At 34.4% G+C, this 20,622-nt stretch overlaps 1 protein-coding gene across 7 annotated transcripts in view; it reads right to left on the minus strand.

Moving 5' to 3' along the window:
• LOC129578382 (serine/threonine-protein kinase NLK) overlaps positions 1-20,622 on the minus strand; it is a 63,370-nt gene that overhangs the window by 6,504 nt on the left and 36,244 nt on the right. The window contains exons 1-6 of one of the 7 annotated variants that reach the window (XM_055466864.1): positions 7,969-8,239; positions 6,556-6,671; positions 2,074-2,153; positions 1,450-1,656; positions 902-1,303; positions 99-676 (exon numbers count right to left, since the gene is read on the minus strand). In XM_055466864.1, coding sequence (XP_055322839.1) covers positions 99-676; positions 902-1,303; positions 1,450-1,653 — 1,184 coding nt within the window. In that variant the 5' untranslated portion in view covers positions 1,654-1,656; positions 2,074-2,153; positions 6,556-6,671; positions 7,969-8,239. Of the gene's footprint in view, positions 1-98; positions 677-901; positions 1,304-1,449; positions 1,657-2,073; positions 2,154-6,555; positions 6,672-7,196; positions 7,646-7,806; positions 8,240-12,449; positions 15,252-15,868; positions 16,204-18,951; positions 19,036-19,381; positions 19,476-19,868; positions 20,071-20,185; positions 20,585-20,622 lie in introns of those variants that run through there. The other 6 variants (XM_055466865.1, XM_055466866.1, XR_008689093.1 and 3 more) reach the window with 6 other exon arrangements.

Consider the following 20,622-nt stretch of genomic DNA (forward strand, 5'->3'; position numbering starts at 1 on the left):
TGTAGTAGGAGAGTCAATAGTCGACACGAAAATTGGGGTTAGTATCAGTCTAGTTTCACAGTTATGTTATGGTAGGAGAGAAAAGCATGCGTACCAACCTTTCAAAATCGTTAAAGTCAATAAAATTCTTGGCTGGTACAGCCGCCACTTGATGTTTGGGGGGGAAATTTGCATTGATTTTATTCATTAAGTTCGTTGCATTCCAGCCGACGATAGTGCGTATTAATGCGGCCGCATGGTTTTCCGGCACAACTATCGGTTGTGCAGGGCTGCCGGGCCACGATGGTGGTGTTAAGATGGAATCGATGATGACATTTGCACGCTTCGATTGTGCGTTGTCTGGTGGACTGCAAGATCCGCGCTTCGTTCCTCGTTTCTGTTGAGCGTTTGGAGGCGATGGCGGCTGGACGTTTGGGCTTGGTGGCATGATTCTGGCGTCTTTTGGCACATGAGCAATTCGATGTTTATTTTTGAACGGCATGAGCGGTAAGTATGGCGAGCTGGTCGGTTTCTTTTCTTCGGCAGCAACATTTGGCTTGGCTACAGCATCGTCTTCATTTCGCTTGATGGGAGTATTGGTCTTTTGAATATTCATTGGAGTATCTGATACGTTCAATTTTTGAGCCTCTCTCTTCGCTTTTTGTGCAGCGATTTTTTTATTCAATTCATCCAGTGCCTGAATAATCGAGAGAAAAGAGAAAATGCCATTACCGGTTAGTGTACGGAATAGAATTGAATGTCAAACACCACCTGAAAATTTCGATGAAAACTTATGGAAAAACTTGTTGGCGCTGCGACCAATCGATCAAAATTGCAAATATGACAAAAATAGCCACAAGGTAAAGACTTCATCGTGAAGTGGAGAAGCAAACAACGAATAAAGAAAATTCAGTCGATTTACCTTGGTAACTGGATCATTTGGGCGCTGCAGTTCTGGACGCTGCGGTGACGAATCACCAATATTCTTTGATGATGGCTCGCCAATCTCGTAATCATCGGCAAACTTATCCTGGTAATCTTCTTCATCGTCAGAATTGGTGAGATCAATCGACACTGTTTGGGTCGAAACCAATATTTCACCGCAGCTGTTCGTCGAAACTACTCCTTGACCACGGTTACCACCGTCATCGGGCTCAACGGACTGGAGTCGCCGTAATATGAACGACAAGCTATCGTAATCGCGATATGTTTGGTTATCGTATGGTTCCGGTATTTCGTCGCGATTCAACAATGATATGATGTCACCGTTGTATAATTGTCGGTCATTCACCAATCGATCGTTGACATACGTTCCGAACCGTGACTAAATTACGAGAAAAGAAATCAAACACATTTTTTTCATTTTAATTTTAATTGAAACAAAACTGAATCATTTGTTGCAGCGATTATATAATAGAAAACATCGTAAAAGGTTTTTTCAAGTAATTGTTTTTCAAAATAAAAACTTACGCGATTGAAAAGGCGAACATAGTCATTATTCAACGAGATGATACAATGATTTCTGGAACAGTACCTCTCATACTGTCCATCAATGATCAAATCATTGGTACCTTTGCGCCCGATCCCGAATCTGCCTTCGTTCAGAAAGCTTATGTTCTTGGTTTGGACATTCTCCAAATACCAGTGTTCACTTTTGATTTTGTGTTGGGACATTTTCTGAGAACGAAAGGGAAATCGAAATGTTTTTATTGTAACGAAATCAACAAAATCATCAAACAAAAATTGTTGAACTCCCAAGCGAAAGAGTACGATTTGGCTCTATCGTGACGATACATTTCATCGTGGAATAGCGGCTAGCGCATGTACATAACACTTCTTCTTTCTCACTGCTGCTATGTTAAACATAGTAAACGGTTCACGCACACCGATACATGACTGTATGCGTGCGCCCTGGAGCTACAGTCATGTATCGGTGTGCGTGAATAGCATACTATGTTTAACATAGCAGCAGTGAGAAAGGAGAAGTGTTGTGTACATGCGCTAGCCGCTATTCCACGATGAAATGTATCGTCACGATAGAGCCAAATCGTACTCTTTCGCTTGGGCTAATATTCAATGAATAACAAATCTTACCAATTGACTTTATAGGTTTCTGAGTTCAGTTTCACGTTCACGTTTCTTAGTGCTTAGTTAGAGCAACTTTGCTTCGATTTCTAGTAAAACGAGAAAAAAAAACGCAAAGAAGTTAATACTTGAATCGGAAAATTGCTTTGCTTTTGTCTGGATTTTCCACTCATTCAAGGCGTGAATAAATGCTATTTAGCCTACTACAGCACACTACCCATTGGAATCTCGCTATAAAACAAACCAAAAATCTGAATTATTTGAACGCATTCAAACAAAGCATTGAATCTGCTGGCTATGTAGCGAAAATATTATACAGTCTGAGCGATATGTCTTGACCGCATTGACATTTAGAAATAATGCTGAAAAACAAGAACGGTTGTGCCAACCAAACAATGTACGGAACAAAAACACAACGATTTTATGTAGCGGGAGTGAGATAAACCTATTTGCGCGTAAAGTCGTCGCGCGCTTCTCTTTCGCTTTGCTTCATCTCATCCACATGCAATACACTCATTAAATGAGTGCGAATTTTTTTTTTCAGCATATTCACCAATATTTAAATGTATGGCGCTGTTCATTTTATAAATTCAGTACTGCAATGAAATGAGTGACGAGAATGAACGCAGTTGGTGTGTTTATGTTTATATTCCATTTCAATGCGCCATCTGAATGATTATAAATGAGAAAGTGAGACGAATACACAACATCTTTCAGATTCAAATGCCAACCAATACATACAAACGCACAGCTCGCTCCTTGCAATCGCAAGTCGGTTGCTTGTCATTCGTTCGAAATGTCATTGCATGTCTCTTTACAGCATTGTAGAGTGAGTAGCATAACTATATGTTACAAGGCGCAGAATTGCCAACAACCGTCAATGCGGTCAAGACATATCGCTCAGACTGTACGTCGATGTTGTTCTGTTGCAGCTCCAAAACGAAAATATATACTGTATACAGTGTGGTTGGTAACAGTGCGTCGAATGAATAACGCTGTATACGTGGCGTCTTATGTAATGTGTGAGTGCGCAACACAAACAGATGTAATGAAACTATTTACGAATTAAGTATCAACAACAATATTATTCATACATTGGCGTATGCGTATCAATATAGACAGTCGCTGCCATGTGATGTAGATGAATCACCTCACTATGTAACACAGTAAAATAATCTTATCCTCAATATTTCTAATGTTGCGTCATCCCAGTGAATCGTTCTAGTTAAATCATCCGATCATTATAAATAACTCGTCACTGAGATTCAATGGAGAAGGTTCATTTAATGACGCATGATATTTATTCATAGATTAAGGAAATTGATATAAAAGTAGTAGACTGATTACGATCAGCGTTCAGTCTTCTATATCGCGCATCGCTTGTATACAACAGCCGCGGGCGTCGTTTTCATTTCTTGCACTATAAATAAAGCTACTGTGAAAACTAAATAAAACGTCATATCGCATTTTATTATTTTATACAGAACATGTTGGTGTATTTGTATATAAGTGGCTGGCACTCAACTGCTATCGATGAAAAAAAAAATATCGAAAGATATTCGCTGAGACGTGGAATTGCAGCTGCCCGTTATTGCTATCTTGCTCGCTTATTATGTTCTCTTTCTACCACATTCTCTCTACCACACAACAGAATCGCTCTTACACAGATACACTAGGGTGGATCGATTTCATTTTTCACAAAAAAGTTGAAGACGGAGAATGCGTGTGTCAACATCGGACCTGAAGGCAGAAGAAGAATCTTTAAGGTACACACTGGTAATTTACACCTGGATGAAGGTTCGGGCCAATTTTGTGTATGGAAACCATAAATCTTTTGCTTACCCATTATTCGACGGTCAAGATGTCCATCTATGACATGAAATGAGATTTTTTTGGGGTTTTTGCAAATCGATTCACCCTAACACACGATGACAAAATTTGTCGATCTCATTTCAACGACACAATTTTATTCTTTTCGTTGTTGTGAGACCATAACGCTGGCGACATAATGTCGCGACAGTCTGTCGTCCTGAGCAGCAGATGTGCGGATTACACACAAAGAAGAAATACGAATGAAGGGAAGGGAACGGAAAGATCGATAGTATATAACCATTCGAAGGGCTCGATCGTCAAAGTACATAAGGCGAGTATACTGTGCCTTATATACATACACAGTATACTCGCCTTATGTACTTTGATGATCGAGCCCTTCGAATGGTTATATACTATCGATCTTTCTTTTCCGTTCTTTCGTATTTCTTCTTTGTGTTTAATCCGCACACCTGTTGCTCAAGACGACAGACTGTCCAGCGTTATGGTCTCACAACAAGAAAAAGAATAAAATTGCGTCGTTGAATTAACGAATGAAATCATCGCCAAACAAAAACATGAACGATCGTGTTTCGTACGAACGAAATCAGTACACAGACACGTGTGTATATGTATGTATGCGCCGAACGCTCAAAGCCGAGTTCCATACGACGCACGGAAGATGCAGAGAATAAAAACATAGGCAAAATTTTCATGGCTACAGTGATGGAATGAGTTGCTATGGAGCATTCGGCGGATAAGAAACAAGATAAACGAGCGATATATAAGCGAACATCTCCGAAGTGCAAATAGAACGAATGCACTACTGCTCTTCATGCGGCAGGTTTTGTTGAGTAGAAACTAGCGAGAGAAAACTGCCGCCGTAATATTGTGCAGGCTATTCCACACAGACGAAGTACATGTATCGATTCATGAACAAGATGGCATCGAAAAAAAATGGCGGCGATGACGTGTTCACATACACAAGCGAACGCTCAGTGAGCGTCACTCACATTTACACATGGAATGTGAAATGAAGAGAAAAGTACAGTCACGACAAACGGCAGGTGAAATTCAGGCCGTGGATTGCATCATCCAACCAAATGAGTTGAACGACGCGATTCTTTTGCGACTAAAGAACGAAAATGAGCTCGAAACGGAGTTTGCATTCATTTTTCGGCGAATGACCATATGAAATTTTTGTACGTCAATTCATTGCAATGTTCCGTATTGAACGATCAAACGCTACCGTACAACTGTCAGTTGAATTATCAACCTTAGTTGGCTCTGAACTATTTGTGGTAATTTCATAAGCAGCATATTGGAACTTTGCCACAGCGTGCTGAAATTTTTCGTCCACTAGCCAGACAACTAATACAGTTCACCGGATCTTACAGCAGATCAATCAATAGTTGGGCACAACAAAAATGAATACAGTCTTTTCAAATGATACAAGTCTGTGGTGATTTTCGAGCAAAAAAAGTATCTCACGAATGCGGCAACAATGGATTTCATTGTGATTGATGGCATGATTTGAGAGTGAATACGCGCTACTTCGATTGAAAATATGAATTTCACAGTGACGAAGTTCAGTGTAATAATAAGGTGTGAAATGAATTAGTCGTAGATGCTATAGGAGCGAAGACGAGAATTTTCGGTTTTCGATGGATGTTTAAGTCACTTAAAACTAATTTGCATAGATTTGCGAAACATTGATCGCATTTAAGTCTTGACAGTTCTTTGTTCCGATTATCCAGCATAATAAATCCCGTTGAGAGAACAGTTGGGTCAATAATCTTCTTATGATTATTGGCCTGATACTTCTATTAACAGGATTTGTTGTGTAGGATAATCAAATTTTCCGAAAACGACACACTTGCGTGTGTTGATATACTTTTTTTTTGCTTTACGGGGAAAAAAAAACTCCGACGCATGCGAAAGCTTAGTAACGATACGCAAGAGCAAAAAAAATCCGTATATTTTTTTAAATCACACACTTAAAATCTAGCACTTCAATATTTATTTTTAAAAAAATTGCATAATAAAGATTTTAGACGAAGAAACACTGAATCCGGAGATTGAAAATGTTTTCGGAACGAGAAAAAAATTGGAAATAATGCCGTTATATGCCAAAAATCAACGAAAAATAGAAAAAAATGGTTTATTCTTCACAATTTGTATTCGCGCACAGAAAATAATTCGAATGTTGCAAAACCCGATTAAAATCCGCCTAAGTTGTAGATGTAGGAAAAAAAATCGAAACAAAAATCTCACACAATTGAAAAGAAAACGCGATGAAATTATTCTAAGTCCACGAAAACCGAAAAAATTCAAATAAAAAACCGAATAGTCCATCGATGTTGAACAAAAATCTAAGTGTTTGATGCCGAACAAACCAGAGAAAAAATCATCACAAAATATCAGATTTTCTATTCAACTTTTATAATTTTTTCACGAAATTTCCTAAATTTTTCGAATTGGAAAAAAATCGAAAAAATTCAAAGTGTTGAGAAAAACCGACAAAATTATTCCAAGTCTTAAAATCCGATCGAAAATATTTCAAAGTGTTAAAGAAAATATCGAAATTATTCTAAGTCCTGAAACCGAAAATAATTCAAAGTGTTTAATAACCCGATAAAATTTTTCTAAGTGCTAGCAGAAAATATTTTATTTTTTACTTACAGTTTTATTCCAGGTTTCCCTTTTTCCTTGTTGATGTTCACTCGTTCGCTTTCTGTAACAGACTGATGGTCGTCTTCAGTGCGCTCTCATATTTATACCCAAAAACTGAATGTTAACTATGGAATACAAAAGAATAATATAAAATGAACAGGAATCGACATGTTTTGTTCTGCACCGTGCCGGTCTGTAGCAAGCACAGCGAGTGTTGTATAACTCTCGGAGCGATCGAGCATTTATTTGAGTTGGTTGAAAAGGGATAGAAGAGATTCAGAGAAACGAAACGAAGTCGGGCGAAAGTAGAGATGAAACAAAGCGACGACAATGAAACGGCACAATGTATTTTCGTGTATACCTGCTCGTTTTGAGAAGGGACGACGAAAACCGTGAATGATTAACGAACCTTTTTTTTTAAAATGAAATGCACATATAAAAATGTATATACAGACAGATATTACACTTGAAAAAGAACTCGCATAGCTTCCGCAATCGTTCAATCAGTCATCAGCGCATACATTGTGATGGTGTGGCCGAGTTTCACTTTTTTCTTGGTTTGCATGGGGAAAAAAAGATGCTCAATTGAGTTACAATGTGAGTTTCACAGTGTCGTGAAACCAGAAAACGATGTGTGTACGAGCTCTTACTTTTTGGTACTTATAATTCCTACAAGGTGAAAACCGGAATTTAAAATGTTCAATCACAATTGAATTTAACATTGAGAAAACGTGCCACTTTCATATACTTGTTGCAGATTTCGAATGTGAACTTATCATCACAAAATCTATTCATAAGAATGAACAAGACGCAACGAAGCTTTTTGTTTTGATTTATTTTTAGGCGTTGTTTTAGGTCGTCTTATCGCATAAGTTTGTTTATGATTTTTTTGTTGTTGCCCTGAATTGTTGAACTGATTAATGAAGCAGCGGATGAAACGACACTGACTTTGTTTACCGTACAATCACGGATTCGCCGTTATCGTAATGAACGCGCGGTATTCAAATCTATTAACTATAATTGTTCATTGCACATAGTGCCATTTGTCATATCGGGCGAAAATCAGCTTGCTTTGAATGTAAGTACATTGTATTCAAACTGTAAAAAATGCCACTTAAATCACGCTAATTGATTGTGAATTCAAAAGTTGATTGTCTTTTTATTCTCGCCCAACGAATCTCGATTGGCAAGAAAAAAAAACAATAAGGCATTTGATGTCGACATTTGAATACATCGTAGCAACTGCTGAATCGAACTCACCCGAATAAAATAAACAGTTATAAAATCAACACAAAACCAACATCAAATGTAACAAAAACATAGAACAATGTCTTCAATTAAACACTTTTGCACTGCAATTTAGAGCACGACGGCGGTATTTGTTTATGTTTGCACTTTTTTTTAGTTCGTAATTTGATTTACCTTATTTCGAAAGAAATGATGGTTGTTTTTTTTTTCTTGGTGGGCTCATATTCACAAAACGACGTTTTTTCTTTTCGAAGAATTTTTCATTTTATGCAAAAGAACACCAATATCAAAACACTAAAGAAGTGTGTTCTCTTCATTAAAACAGCGATGTGTTTTTGGCTTGAGAGAATGTTTTCAATTTTGCTCGTACGAGAAATCGGTTTGGGCGCAAAATTATATTTAGCCGCACTGGAATACTTATTATTATTATTATGTCTACACACGACCAGAGACGAAACACGAATGATTGTCGATGTATTCTGAACTCCGGCCCAATGTAATATGTGAGTGAAATGTCCTATGGGAAGAAGAAGGAGAATCGTCATGTTCGAAAATTCGAAGTAACCTCAAAAATAATCTCAGAGATGGCGCTTTCGAATTGACCGCCTGAAATTTAAACATTGCTTTTGGTTGAATCCATAGGATCTCCATTCAAGTACATATATGTAACAACTTATTTGTGTGAAGAGTGTTCGTTGCACGCAGTAAAGTTGCTGTACTATGCGAGTGCAGAAATAATATGTTCTCATCTATGGTACTAATGCGAAAACAAACAACGTTTTTACTTTAAATCTATTTTATACCAAAAAAAAGGTTCAGTCGATATTTCATTCGCAGCGCTAAACTGCAAAGACTGGTAAAAAAGTCAAGAGCGTCAGGTGTGCCAAACATAGGTTCTGATATTAGCGGAAAAACTTCGCAAAATTTTTCGAAAGATGGAAAACATTTGGGAGTAGTTTAAAAAATTTGCTTGAGAATTTCAAGGGGGAAAAAACTTATGAGTGACACTGAAACTTTACGTTGGAGCATTGGTGAAGGCAATAAAATAATTTTTTCCGGCTTTTTTGGGTCGATTTTATCAATTCCATTTTTGACCACTTTACAATCACTTTGAACAGAATGAAATAAACAAACACTTGAAACAAGTAGAAGGCATACTGCATTTTGAGTGCTCGAGCTGCTCTCTTTAGTATACTATTCGTATCTGAATATCATTCATTCAGAAAACTCGTACTTAAATACACAAATCTGAAGAAAAGCATAAAAATCAAAGTAATAAAGTTTATCCACTGGAGCATGAAATTTGCACTTTTTCAAATGTGAATTCAAACTCCGTGGGCTCAATTCAAAAATCGAAAAGATGTTGGGGGCAAATGCTCAATTGAGGTCGGAGAGGTGGGTAAAACGTGACCTCCGTGCCCTAATCAGAACCTATGGCGCCAAATGAAAATGAAATAAATCCAATAAAATAGAATATGCGTGATTTTTTTTTTACTTTTGTTTGAATTTCATTTTTTTATTTTATTTTTTGTTTTGCTTATGATTTCTATTTACAAACATCTAATAAAATGAACTTTTTTTTGTTATATTTTCACATGTTGTTGCATTACAAAAAATTGTGATTTTTCTTCTTCATCTAAATGTTGTTTTACAGCATTCCTTTCCATTAAACCTTTTTTGCTTAATGATTTGTTATGGATTTGAAGTGCAAAATATTTAAGTAAAAACCTATTGGAAATTATAAAAAAAACTATTGCGCAGTTTTGAATTGGCGCTGATTTGTGATTTGCTGTCGGTTCATTTATTGGAAACACTTTTCACTTCTTTTTTTTCATTTTTTTTTTCAAATGGTTTTTTTACTAACAAATCGTTCATCGAAAGGAACTAGGACCATTGTTATTTCCATTTATTGTGTTTTTTTTGCATTGTACTAATTTGTAGTTGGTTGTTGTTGATTTTCTTTCTTTTTTTTCGTTTACTTATCCAATTATTATTTGAATTGAGCGCCAAAAAAAATTTCATCTATTATTTTTCTCTTTTTTTTTTTGCTAAGGTATAAAATAAAAAATAGTAATTAGCAAGTCTTTTCCTTTTCTATGTAATTTTAATATAAAGCAAATTGAAAGTACCTAAACATAAACCAAATTGTCCGATTTATTATCAATGTTTTCTTTTCAATTTTCTTCCATCATTTTTTTTATTCTTTCTTTTCCTAACAAAAATATTTCCGTTTTTCAATTTTGAATTCATGAATTTTTTGTTGTGTGTGTTTTTTTTATCCTTCTTGTTTTTGAAATTTTTCAATTTGATCTTATTGGGCGTCTAAATTCTCTTTTCTTTTATCCACTTATCTAGGTAGAGACAATCTAAATTTAAAAAAAAATTAAATTAAAGGCAGGACAAAAGAAATAAATGAATAAGAGTTAAATGTATTTGCTGGTCACTAGACTGAAAACACTAGGATTTTGTGTTAATTATTTATTGTACACATTATTTCATTGTTTCATGCAAAAAGCACAATAAGCGACCATTTTCGGGTTGATCATATGAGTGAGCGTGTCACCCTGGGGGCTTCACGCGATTTTGCAGAACGCAACTAACTCTGAAAAAATAAAAATAATAGTGAATCAAACCTTCAACCGAAAATTTGAACCACTTTTGAAGGATTTTGGCAGATTTTGGTGGATTACGGTGAATATTGGAACATTTTTTGACTATACAATCTGCACTAATTTACTGGTATGCACGTCAATCTTAAATATCTATGTATATTTAATAATATTCATTTGTCGTTCACGATGAATATTGTTGAATATACATGGATATTTCGGATTTACATGCATACCATTGAATTTCTAAGTTATTACTAGATGCGTGCGGATATAAAAGATGAAAAAAATAATTTTACCCCCTAGGTGTCACCTAATGAAAGTGAATGAAATAGAGTAGAACGGGAGCTAGCAGAAGGAGAAAGAGATGCATGGAATTGTGTGTGCATGTGGGTGTCGAGAATGGGGGAGAGTGAGGCGAGGCGTGGTATGCACTGTGCCATATTAACTATGCTATATCAGATTTACAGTCGATTGAGATCTATGTGAAAGTTTTTTTTTTGTTTTGTTTTAATGAAATGCAATAAAAATCAAAATGACAGAAAAATTGTATAATCGTTATTGCATCAGAACCACACAAAAAGCATAATACTAAAGAAAACCGTGATTATTTATGTTTTATTTTTCGTCATTCCGAAAATGATGGGCAACAAAAACGAAACAAAAATCTACAAATCTTCCATCATTTCTGGTTTTTATTATCATTGACTACAATCAAATTCATATCATTTTTTTCGTCATTTTCATTTTTTTCGCATATTTAAATTAAAAAAAGAGAGAGAGAAAGAAAAAAAACATTAGGTAAAAGGCCTAAAATTTAGGATGAATTTCTAAATTTTGTTTATTAGAAATGAGAGCTAGTATTTATCACTTAAAAAAAAGCTAGAAAAAAATGTTATGTGTGTCATCGATGCCGACGATGGCGATGGTGTTGCCGTGTCAAATTATCGCCGCATCGAATCAAAATAATCCATATCCGAAGTAATTTGACCAATGGCAGGTACGAAATATTATCGATTTTGTTTCTTTTTTTCTATTCTTCAATCAATCCAAATACTGAACTGAAATTCGATTCACGAATTTTGTTCCTTTCTTTGCTTTTCGTTTACTTTCATTTTAAAAAAAGTTCTTTATTCCCTTTTCATTTATTGTGATCAGTTCAGTATGTATATGAACCGTTGCGACAAAGCAATTCCCTCAGAATATTTTAATTTCAAAGTGCAAGATGAAATTTTTTTTATATATAGTTTACAAAATCAACTCCATATGAAAAAACTTTATGTTGCACTTTAAAACTAAAATATTCTGAGGGAATTTGTTTGTCGCAATGGTTCATATCATCCTAAAGATATAACTTCCAGGGCGACGGTTATGATTGAAAATGCGCGAGATGGCGGCCAATTACAAGATGATATGAATTTAGGTTAAATGGGATTGTTCCCATCATCGTCGTCATCGTTTTCCATCCAATATGTTGCGTTTGCCTCGCAGGGCATCAATTTTTCAGTCTCTTTTCACGAATGGTCTACACTATACTTATACAAATTTTTTTTTTTTCATTTCACTCCCAAATTGGTTAACATTGACCGCAGCCAAAACCAGATTTTCAACTATAGCCATCGCACCATCATCCCATACATGGTAGTCCTTACATATTTTTCTCTGTTCAATTGATTAACACGAAAAGAATATGCGCCTAAACTGTTGACTTATCATCATAGTGAAATACGCTATCAATAAATTGACTTAAAAACATAAATTTCAGTTCTTATGACAGAGAAAAAAAAGAGTAATAAAAAAAAATTTGGGGGTAGTGAAAATAAAAATTAGAATGAACATAGGCGTAAGGATGTAAATGTGTGTGTGCGTTCTTCTTATGTGTGTAAAATTAATAAAAAGAAGTCATATTTTGGTACTCGATATCGAACACAACAAGTTCAAGGAAAATCTGTGTTTTCATAGTTCATTTCCCAACAAGTTCCAGTTAATCATAATTAATTTATATCATAGCTTCAAAAATTAAGCAAACAAACGGAATCTGAGGTATCTTCACTTCATTTCGTCTTCGTTTTCGTGTATTTTCTTCTGTTCTTCTTCATCTTTTATCGTTTGAATGTGAATTATGGATATTTCCTTGATTTGTTTTTCCTTGTATTTCCACCAACTGAATGTAAGAGTTTTCAAAAAGTTTACCATTTTCTCTCTGTGTATGTGTTGTTTTGTTTTCGGTTCGTTTGACAAAATTTCTTTAAATCGCTTGTATGTTTATCTATAATGTTTTGTAATAATTATGTTTTTTGCTGTTGCTGCTGCTGTTTTTTCTTCTTTTTTTCAACTTTTCCTCATATGTGTACAATGGTAAATTAATAGGTGCATATCAAGTGGCTTAGTTGGTATACTTTAGAAATTTATGTACAATTACAATCTACCAAATAAAAAAAGAAAACACTACCGAATGAATACACACACACACACAATGCATGCACAGTTACAGCACATTTATAAGTTCAACAAATTACAATTTTTTTGTGTATTAATTACTTGTTTTTTTTACGTTTATCTCTTTTTCTTTTAATTAATATGCTTTTCTACGTTATCATTGATCAGGTTGTTTGTTTATTTGCTCTGTTGTGAAAAAATCTTGTAAAATGTGTAAATATCGAATTTGATAAGGAAAAAATTGTTGAATGTTTTAATGTTCTTTTTTTTTCTTCATCTCCTTCTTGTTGTCGCATATATCTCGGAATAACAATGTGTCGTGTCGTATCAATCAAGAGTAGAGCTACTGACAAAATGAAATCAAACCGTAATGCTTAAAGTGCAATACATCAAAATGGTATATTATAACTTGAGATAGCCATTCATCAACTACTAATTTTGTTTTTATTTTTGTGGTTCTAGTCATTTTGTATTGTGTGTGTTCTTTTCTAGTTGAAATTTTTTCGCTTGTTTCACTTTTGAAAAATATATTTAAATTTTAAGCACATTAAATTTTTCTGTTGTTGTTGCAAATATTTTGTTACTGTGTTTTATTCATTTTCTTCTCTTCGTTTGCGTGAAATGATGCGTCATTTTCTTTCGCTCAGAATGCTTGCTAAAATGAATTGATACACACATATAGTCTATGTACTGTTGGGGATTACAAGCAAAAGTTTGTTTTTCTTTTTTTCTGGTTCATAAAAATAAAACACTTTCTATATTGGTTAAGACACGCCATTTTTAGGTACGAGATAAATTTACAAACATTATTTCATGTTATTTTTGTTTCAACTGTTCGTCCATTATAACAAAAGCCTTGAAAATCATTCAAATGTCAAATTGGTTGCAACCGAAAAGTGTTGTGGAAAGACGAGTGCGTGTTATGTGAAAAAATGTAAAAATTCTATGAAAAAAATTTCGGGTGCTATTTTGTTGCCTTCTCTCTTCAAGTTTCGTTCCGTTTGAATCATTTGTTAGTTTTCTGCTGTTATTTTTTATATTCCAACAGGAATGTGAGAAATGGACAGAAAGCATACACAATCAATACAAGAGAAATATGTGTGTTAATAACACACTGTGTTATGCAGAAAAAAAGGAGAGAGAGAGAGAGAGAAACGTGTACATGGTTTATGTTCCGCTGCGATTTTTATTTGAAATCTTTAGGTTTCAGTATTGCTTCTTAACGTTTTCATCTATGCACCTATGTTTATGTGTTTTTTTCTTTTGTGTATGCAAAATATTGTTAGTATATCCGTTTATGTTTGTCAGCTATTTTGGGCAGTGGATTGGTTCAGTTCTGTTGCCTGAATGTCAGCAAACTATTTGTGGTTTGTTGATGCGCGTGCGGTCTTAAGGCTGTTTTTATTTTGTTATTTTAATCATTTGTCTCATTTTGCGTGTTTACATTTTGGTTTACCGTTTTGTGTGTGTGTGTTTTTTGATACACATACTCAAAAAAGAAGAGAAAAAATCCATTCGAAAAACTAAACAAAAAAAATTGTTCTTTTGATTGCGGTCCATTACTGAATGAGTGCACAAATCTATTTATACATATATAAAAAAAATCATGAATATGATTTCTAGATTCCATCACGGTTTACATTGCTTTCTCTGAATTTTTTATTTTTTTTATTTTCATCCTTTGTTTTATTCTTTCAATTTTGTTAGCTCCTTAGAATGACTCATTCAAACACAAACACATCTCGTTTTTTTCCTTTCTTTTGTCTTTTTTTCCTTTTTTTTACTCTGGCTGAGAGGAGCTTCTCTTGGTTTCTATGATAACAACGGAAAAATTTGTTTGCCGTCGAGGAGAAGCCAGAGCTATTGCCAGAGTTATTGGTACACAATATGCTTGCTACACTCAAACTACTCGAACTACAATCAATAGATAAGTCAGTGCTGATTTTAAGCATATGTAGCGTAAATTGTTTGTTTGGTTTTTCATTCCTTTTCTCGTAACTACTGGTGAATATGTTCTCTCCTTATGTACTTTGGTGCAGCAAAATTTGATCGCTCCAAAATTTCTTTATCTCTTCCTCTCTCGATGATAATCTACGGTGAATTTTCTTTTTGATGGCTTTGGAGTCGATGTTTCTATAGTTTACTTCAAACAATTGTTTGTTTTTCATTTTTTTTTGTTCATTTGCTTGTCACACTTGAAATATATGTTGGTGTGTGTCTGTGTGTGTATGTGTATATCTTTTTTGATGATGTTTCGATCGAGGTGTTTCCATTGTTCACTTCAAGACTGTGTATACATTGAACGGGGAAGTGGTTGTTTACTTCTAGGCGGCTTGTGCTTGATTGTAATGCTGTCATTCCCATTGGTGTGGCGACGGCGGTAGCTCTGAAGGATGTGCAACATTCGAACTGTTTACATCCGAAATTACGGAAAAAAAGACAAAAAAAATAGAAGAAGAACAATTCATTAGAATGAGTTGCTGCGGAAATCAATTCTTGAAGTAAAATTTAATTTCGATCAGTTTCTACGTATATATGAATTGTGTACAAATGAATTCAAACAACGAAAAATTGTAAAAGGAAAAAAAGCATGTGTAGAAATATATAAAAAAAAAAATTAAAAGAGATAAAAATTTTGTGATTTTACTATTTACTCCAATCGTATTAAGAAAAAAAAGAAGCGATTATCAAGCATTTATATTAATTTTGGATGTTTGGAAATGCTTGCTTCAATAAAAATAAGTTAGCGACATGCTACAGGAAATATATATAGGTATATATGTACAAGTTTACAAGATATATAGATATGCTTTTTGGTTATTTTCTTTTAAATTAACTGTAATTTTTGCTTTTTCAATCTGGTTCATAGAATGAATTGACAGGCACATATATGAATTGAGCTCTTCTTCTAATTGTCTCTAATTTTTGCTTCAATTTCTCACACTACATGATGTAATTGAAATGAATGATTTTGGTTTTTAAACTTCAAACTTAATTACGGTACAAACAAAATATAGCAAACTGACCTGTACCTGTGATCGTGCGAAGCACAGGCGAACGAATGGAAAACGGACACACACACACATTCATTCCTAAATACAATTTTCTGATTGATTTTTTTCTTTTGACTTTTTTTATGCATTTTGTTTTTCGTTCTGTTCTTTTGCTTGGGAGATGTAGGAAGAGAGGCATTCAAAAATTGAATTCGTTTTTTTGTTTGTTTCATTTTCATTGCTTAGATTTGCTATACGTGAATTACGCGGCGTACAGAAAAACAACCGGAACTAATAGAATTTTTAATGCCATCTTCATAAAGGGTGCCGACGATGGCTTACCAAAACAACAATCATTTTGTTTGGTTCTGCAAAAGAAAATCAGGAAAATTTGGAAAAAAAATAATAGAAAAAAAAAATTACAGAAATTTCGTAAAAAAATGACAAGAACAACAATAACAATAACAACAAAAAGTTAAATTTAAAAAAAAAATTACGAATATTTACGAGCAACTATTTGATGATGATGATTTTTTTTATTGTATCGTTTGATTACGGTATACATATTTTTTTTTCTTATGATGCTCATGATGTGTGAGCCAATGTGAGCTTCCATTATGGATTTTGACAACGACTTTTATGGGTAAGTACGATTCAATGTAATAATTATGCAAAACAATGTTATCAACGACTACATCAAAATCTACTGCTACTAACTACCACTAAAACGCAAGTGTTAAGTTTAATGTTTGTCAAATACACACGTGCAAAAAGGAATTTTTTAACACAAAAACGAATATGTGACTAGTTTTTTTCTCATTTTTTCTTTTCTTGGTTTGGTTATTAACTAACTACTAAGTTCTCTCTTAATAATTCTTATGGGCCAGCTGGACGCTCTTTTTTTCATTGTTCAAAAAGTAAAACAGAACGGAACAGAACAGAAATATGATGGATTTGGAAATGGACCAAATGTCCAAAAATAAATAATGACATTTGAAACAATAAATCGACCGCATTGAAAAATTTCAAGCAGTTTTGGTTTTCTTGGGAAATTTTGCACCTAGATTGTCTGTGTTACCTAGTGGCCATAGTGGAAATGGTAAATCGAACTCGATGTAAACCGACTATTTGCGACAAAAAACAGAAAAACTCAAACATTTGGATTGATATTGTGTGTATAGGTATGTATTGGACGGTTCCTAATTCATAAAGCGCAAAAAAACACGTCAACGCCATTGTTATCTTATTCTGTTTAGAAGACTGTTACGGGTCACATAAAAAATGGCATTATTCTCACATTCTGGACAGAAAAAAGTGAACGAGAGATTGAGAATGAAATGCTATCATTCACATCAAAAGCAAATTCAGCCAAAGCATTGAAGTTGCTGGCTATGTAGTGCTGCTGGTGAACAGATCTGTTTAACATCAGCCATTGGTTGCGTGCATATTCGCTGTGACGCGCGTTCGTTGGACTGGTTTGTCTCTTGCATTCACACAGAAACAGAAAGAGAAGCGTATAAAACACATGAGACACGAATGGCAGCTATGTGTGTGCATGCACGCGCGCGTCGCTTACGATGTATCTCGTGTGTTGTATGTGCTTCTCTTTCTCTTTCCGTGTGAATGCAAGAGACAAACACTGTGTGTGAGAATCGGGAGATGAACGAACGTGCGTCACAGCGAATATGCACGCAACCAATCGCTGCTGTTAAACAGATCTGTTCACCAGCAGCACTACATAGCCAGCAACTTTAATGCTCTGAATTCAGCCAGTCTAAAATCTTGTCGCCTTGTATTTCGAAAACATAGGTTTCTTCCCACGAAATGTTTGAATGCAATTTCGAAAAAGAATTTCGTGCCAATTTTGAAATGCAAAGGACAAAATATTTCTAACATTTTGCTTATAAATCAGAACATTACACAATACATTTCTAAACATAATAGCTATAATTTTTTTTTTCGTTTTATTCGATGAGTAAATAGAAATCATTATGAAATTGATTGTTGTTTTTTTCTTTCAAGACCAAAACCCTTTTTAAGCTTTGTTTTGTTAGAAAAAAAAATTGAATAAATTTTAAGAAAATGTTATTGGTAAAATATTTCCAAGGGAAAAAATGTCTTAAATTCAAAATGGGATTATTTCTTAATATTGAAATTGGATTTATGAACAAAAATGCCAGAATTATAAGGTCCTTTCCGAAAGCAGGAAAAAATAGTGCATAAAAATTAGGAATATTTTCCGTTTGTGTAGATATGTACATGGCCTATGGCAATTCACTGTTTTTTTTCTTAATTGACAAGAGAAAAAAGAAGTTTAATCCTAGAACGAAAGAAAATTCCTCACTCACTTTTTTTTTTGGAAGAACATACAATTTGGAGAAAGTTAGTTTTTTTTCTCATTTCAAATGAGTTGTGAGTGTGTGGAAAATGGAAAAAAAATGAATAGCAGAGAGCAACATAAAATGCACATAAAACAAAAGGCTCTATCGAAATTACATATACACACAAAGAAATGATCGGATTTTTGTTTTTGGTTAAAGAAAGGGGTCTAACAACGAATGCTTCGTGTTCAGATTACACGAATACTCGGGGTTATTTTCTTCAAACATTGTATATTCACGAGAACGAAAGATAACAAAAGTAAATTATTTAAGGAGATCGCATGAAATTATATTCAAAATAGATCGAATGAAATAAATGGTGGTTTATTTGGTTGTTGTTAAGGTAAAAAAAATAAATGGCCATTGGAAAAATAAAAGAAAATATACCGAAAGGGGTGTGATTAGAGTAAAATTATAAAAAAAGAAACGGTTCAAGACACACCTAGGCGCCTGGTGAAGTTGGTTGCTTGTCGAACGTTGATTGAAGAATAAATCTAATTTTTGTGTGTCAATTAGTTAAACATGTGTGTGTTTTTCTTTCTTTCTTTCTTTCTTCGTTTGTTTCATATTTGGGTTTCAATTCAGTTTCATTTCATGTTTTTTTTCGTTCGTTTTTATTGATTAGATTGATCTTTTGACTGCGAAATGATTGAATTTCAAACACACACAGACACAAACAGCCACAATGATGCTGTGTTTAGTGATATTCGTTCGATTTTTGTTTTCATTTATGAGTTTTTGTTTTCACGGATCGATTTTCGGAATGCGTTTGGGCTGATGCTTTCAGATTCGGTTGATCAACATTTGAACACTTCATCTCTATAACATATTGAATGAAAGGTGACATTTAAATATTTTATGCAAATTCTGGTTTAATTTGATTTGGTTAAGATTTGTTTGTTTTTTTTTCTCATTAAAAAAAGAATTAGCGTCGAGCGTTAAATCAAGTTCAAACGAGCAAAAATTCAATATTTTTTCTCTCTTTTTTTAAATCGTTAATATTAAAATTGGTTTCATCAAAAAATTAAGAATTTACTAAGATGAGAAAAAGTAGTTTTGTTTTTTTTTTTTTCGTGATGACAGTTAAAAAAAATTAGTTTTTGTGAAAAACATTACCATTTTTGTTTTGGCATAGATACAATACAATTTATGAAATTAAAATTACCTGGCAAAACTTTTAAACGCAGCACTTTGGGGATTTATGCAAAGTGGTACACGACCAGTTTGTAACTGCTCGGCAATGAACTTATGCATTTCCTCTGTAATGTCAATGCAGAAAAATAAATTAAATTGATTTGCTATAGTTTCATGGGAAATTTCATTAAAATGGCTTAAAAGCCATATAGATTGCATTATTGCCTCGAAATATCGTCCAAGTGCCGACAAATTGCTCATATTTCAGGACTTCTTTTTAAAATTCGGTTTTGCATTGAAATTTTATTTTGTGCAAATAAATAAACGATTCAATTTTATTAACAAGAAAAAAAGGGAGCAAATTGCGGGGAGTGTGTGTGTGCGTGAGCGATAATGATCTTTGACTTTTTTTTTAACAGGATAACATACATTACGAAGTAAATGGTGGTTTTTGAATCACGCAAACAGAAACGGCACGCAATTTTTATGAATGCAAAATTGTAAAGCAGCAAATTTACCTTTGACTTGTTGCGTTGATGTGAGTTTCCGTTCCCACAAATCGTCAAATGGCTGGGCAGCTGCTGGCTCAAAGTCATTTGTATATTGTCGCAGTCCTGATGTTGTGGTGAAACAACATTTACACATACAGGAATGGTATCGTAAACGTCCTTCATCGAGATACGGGTGCGCCAACGCATCAATAACCGATATTCTCTTGTCCTGCATTTCAATATATTCAAAACATTAGATGTCGGTGGAATGGTCTTTACTCCCTCGATTTCAATTCATTTTCATGGTTTTTTCCCTGATAATCCAAAGCTTTCAATATACATACCGGGTCAAACACCAACATTTGACACAAAAGATGAACGGCTTCGTGTGTTGCATGTGAACTGAGTGTGTAGAGAGCTGATAGGGAGGGTGGTTTTGGTACACGTCGTAGCATATGGGATCGGGCACCTTCGCAAGCGTGTCGCATATCTTCTAGTGACGGTGTACCGAGCAGCTCAGTGATTAGCTCCAATTGTTGTACCGGACTTTGCGCTTGGAATAAAATTCGTCGACCCAATAATTCGCCAAATATACATCCCACGGACCATACATCCACCGATGCCGAATAGTGTCTTGAGCCCATCAAAATTTCTGGGCTTCGGTAATATTGGGTGACTACTTCCTGAGTCATGTGTTTTGATTGATCCGGCTCTTCAACTCGGGCCAAACCAAAGTCACATATCTATGAAAAGAATCATTTCATCGTCAGACCATTAGTTT

Source organism: Sitodiplosis mosellana, unplaced genomic scaffold, assembly GCF_009176505.1.
Source record: "Sitodiplosis mosellana isolate CC-2019 unplaced genomic scaffold, AAFC_SMos_1.0 Smas_scaffold_6226, whole genome shotgun sequence".
In the NCBI taxonomy this organism is placed as follows: domain Eukaryota; kingdom Metazoa; phylum Arthropoda; class Insecta; order Diptera; family Cecidomyiidae; genus Sitodiplosis; species Sitodiplosis mosellana.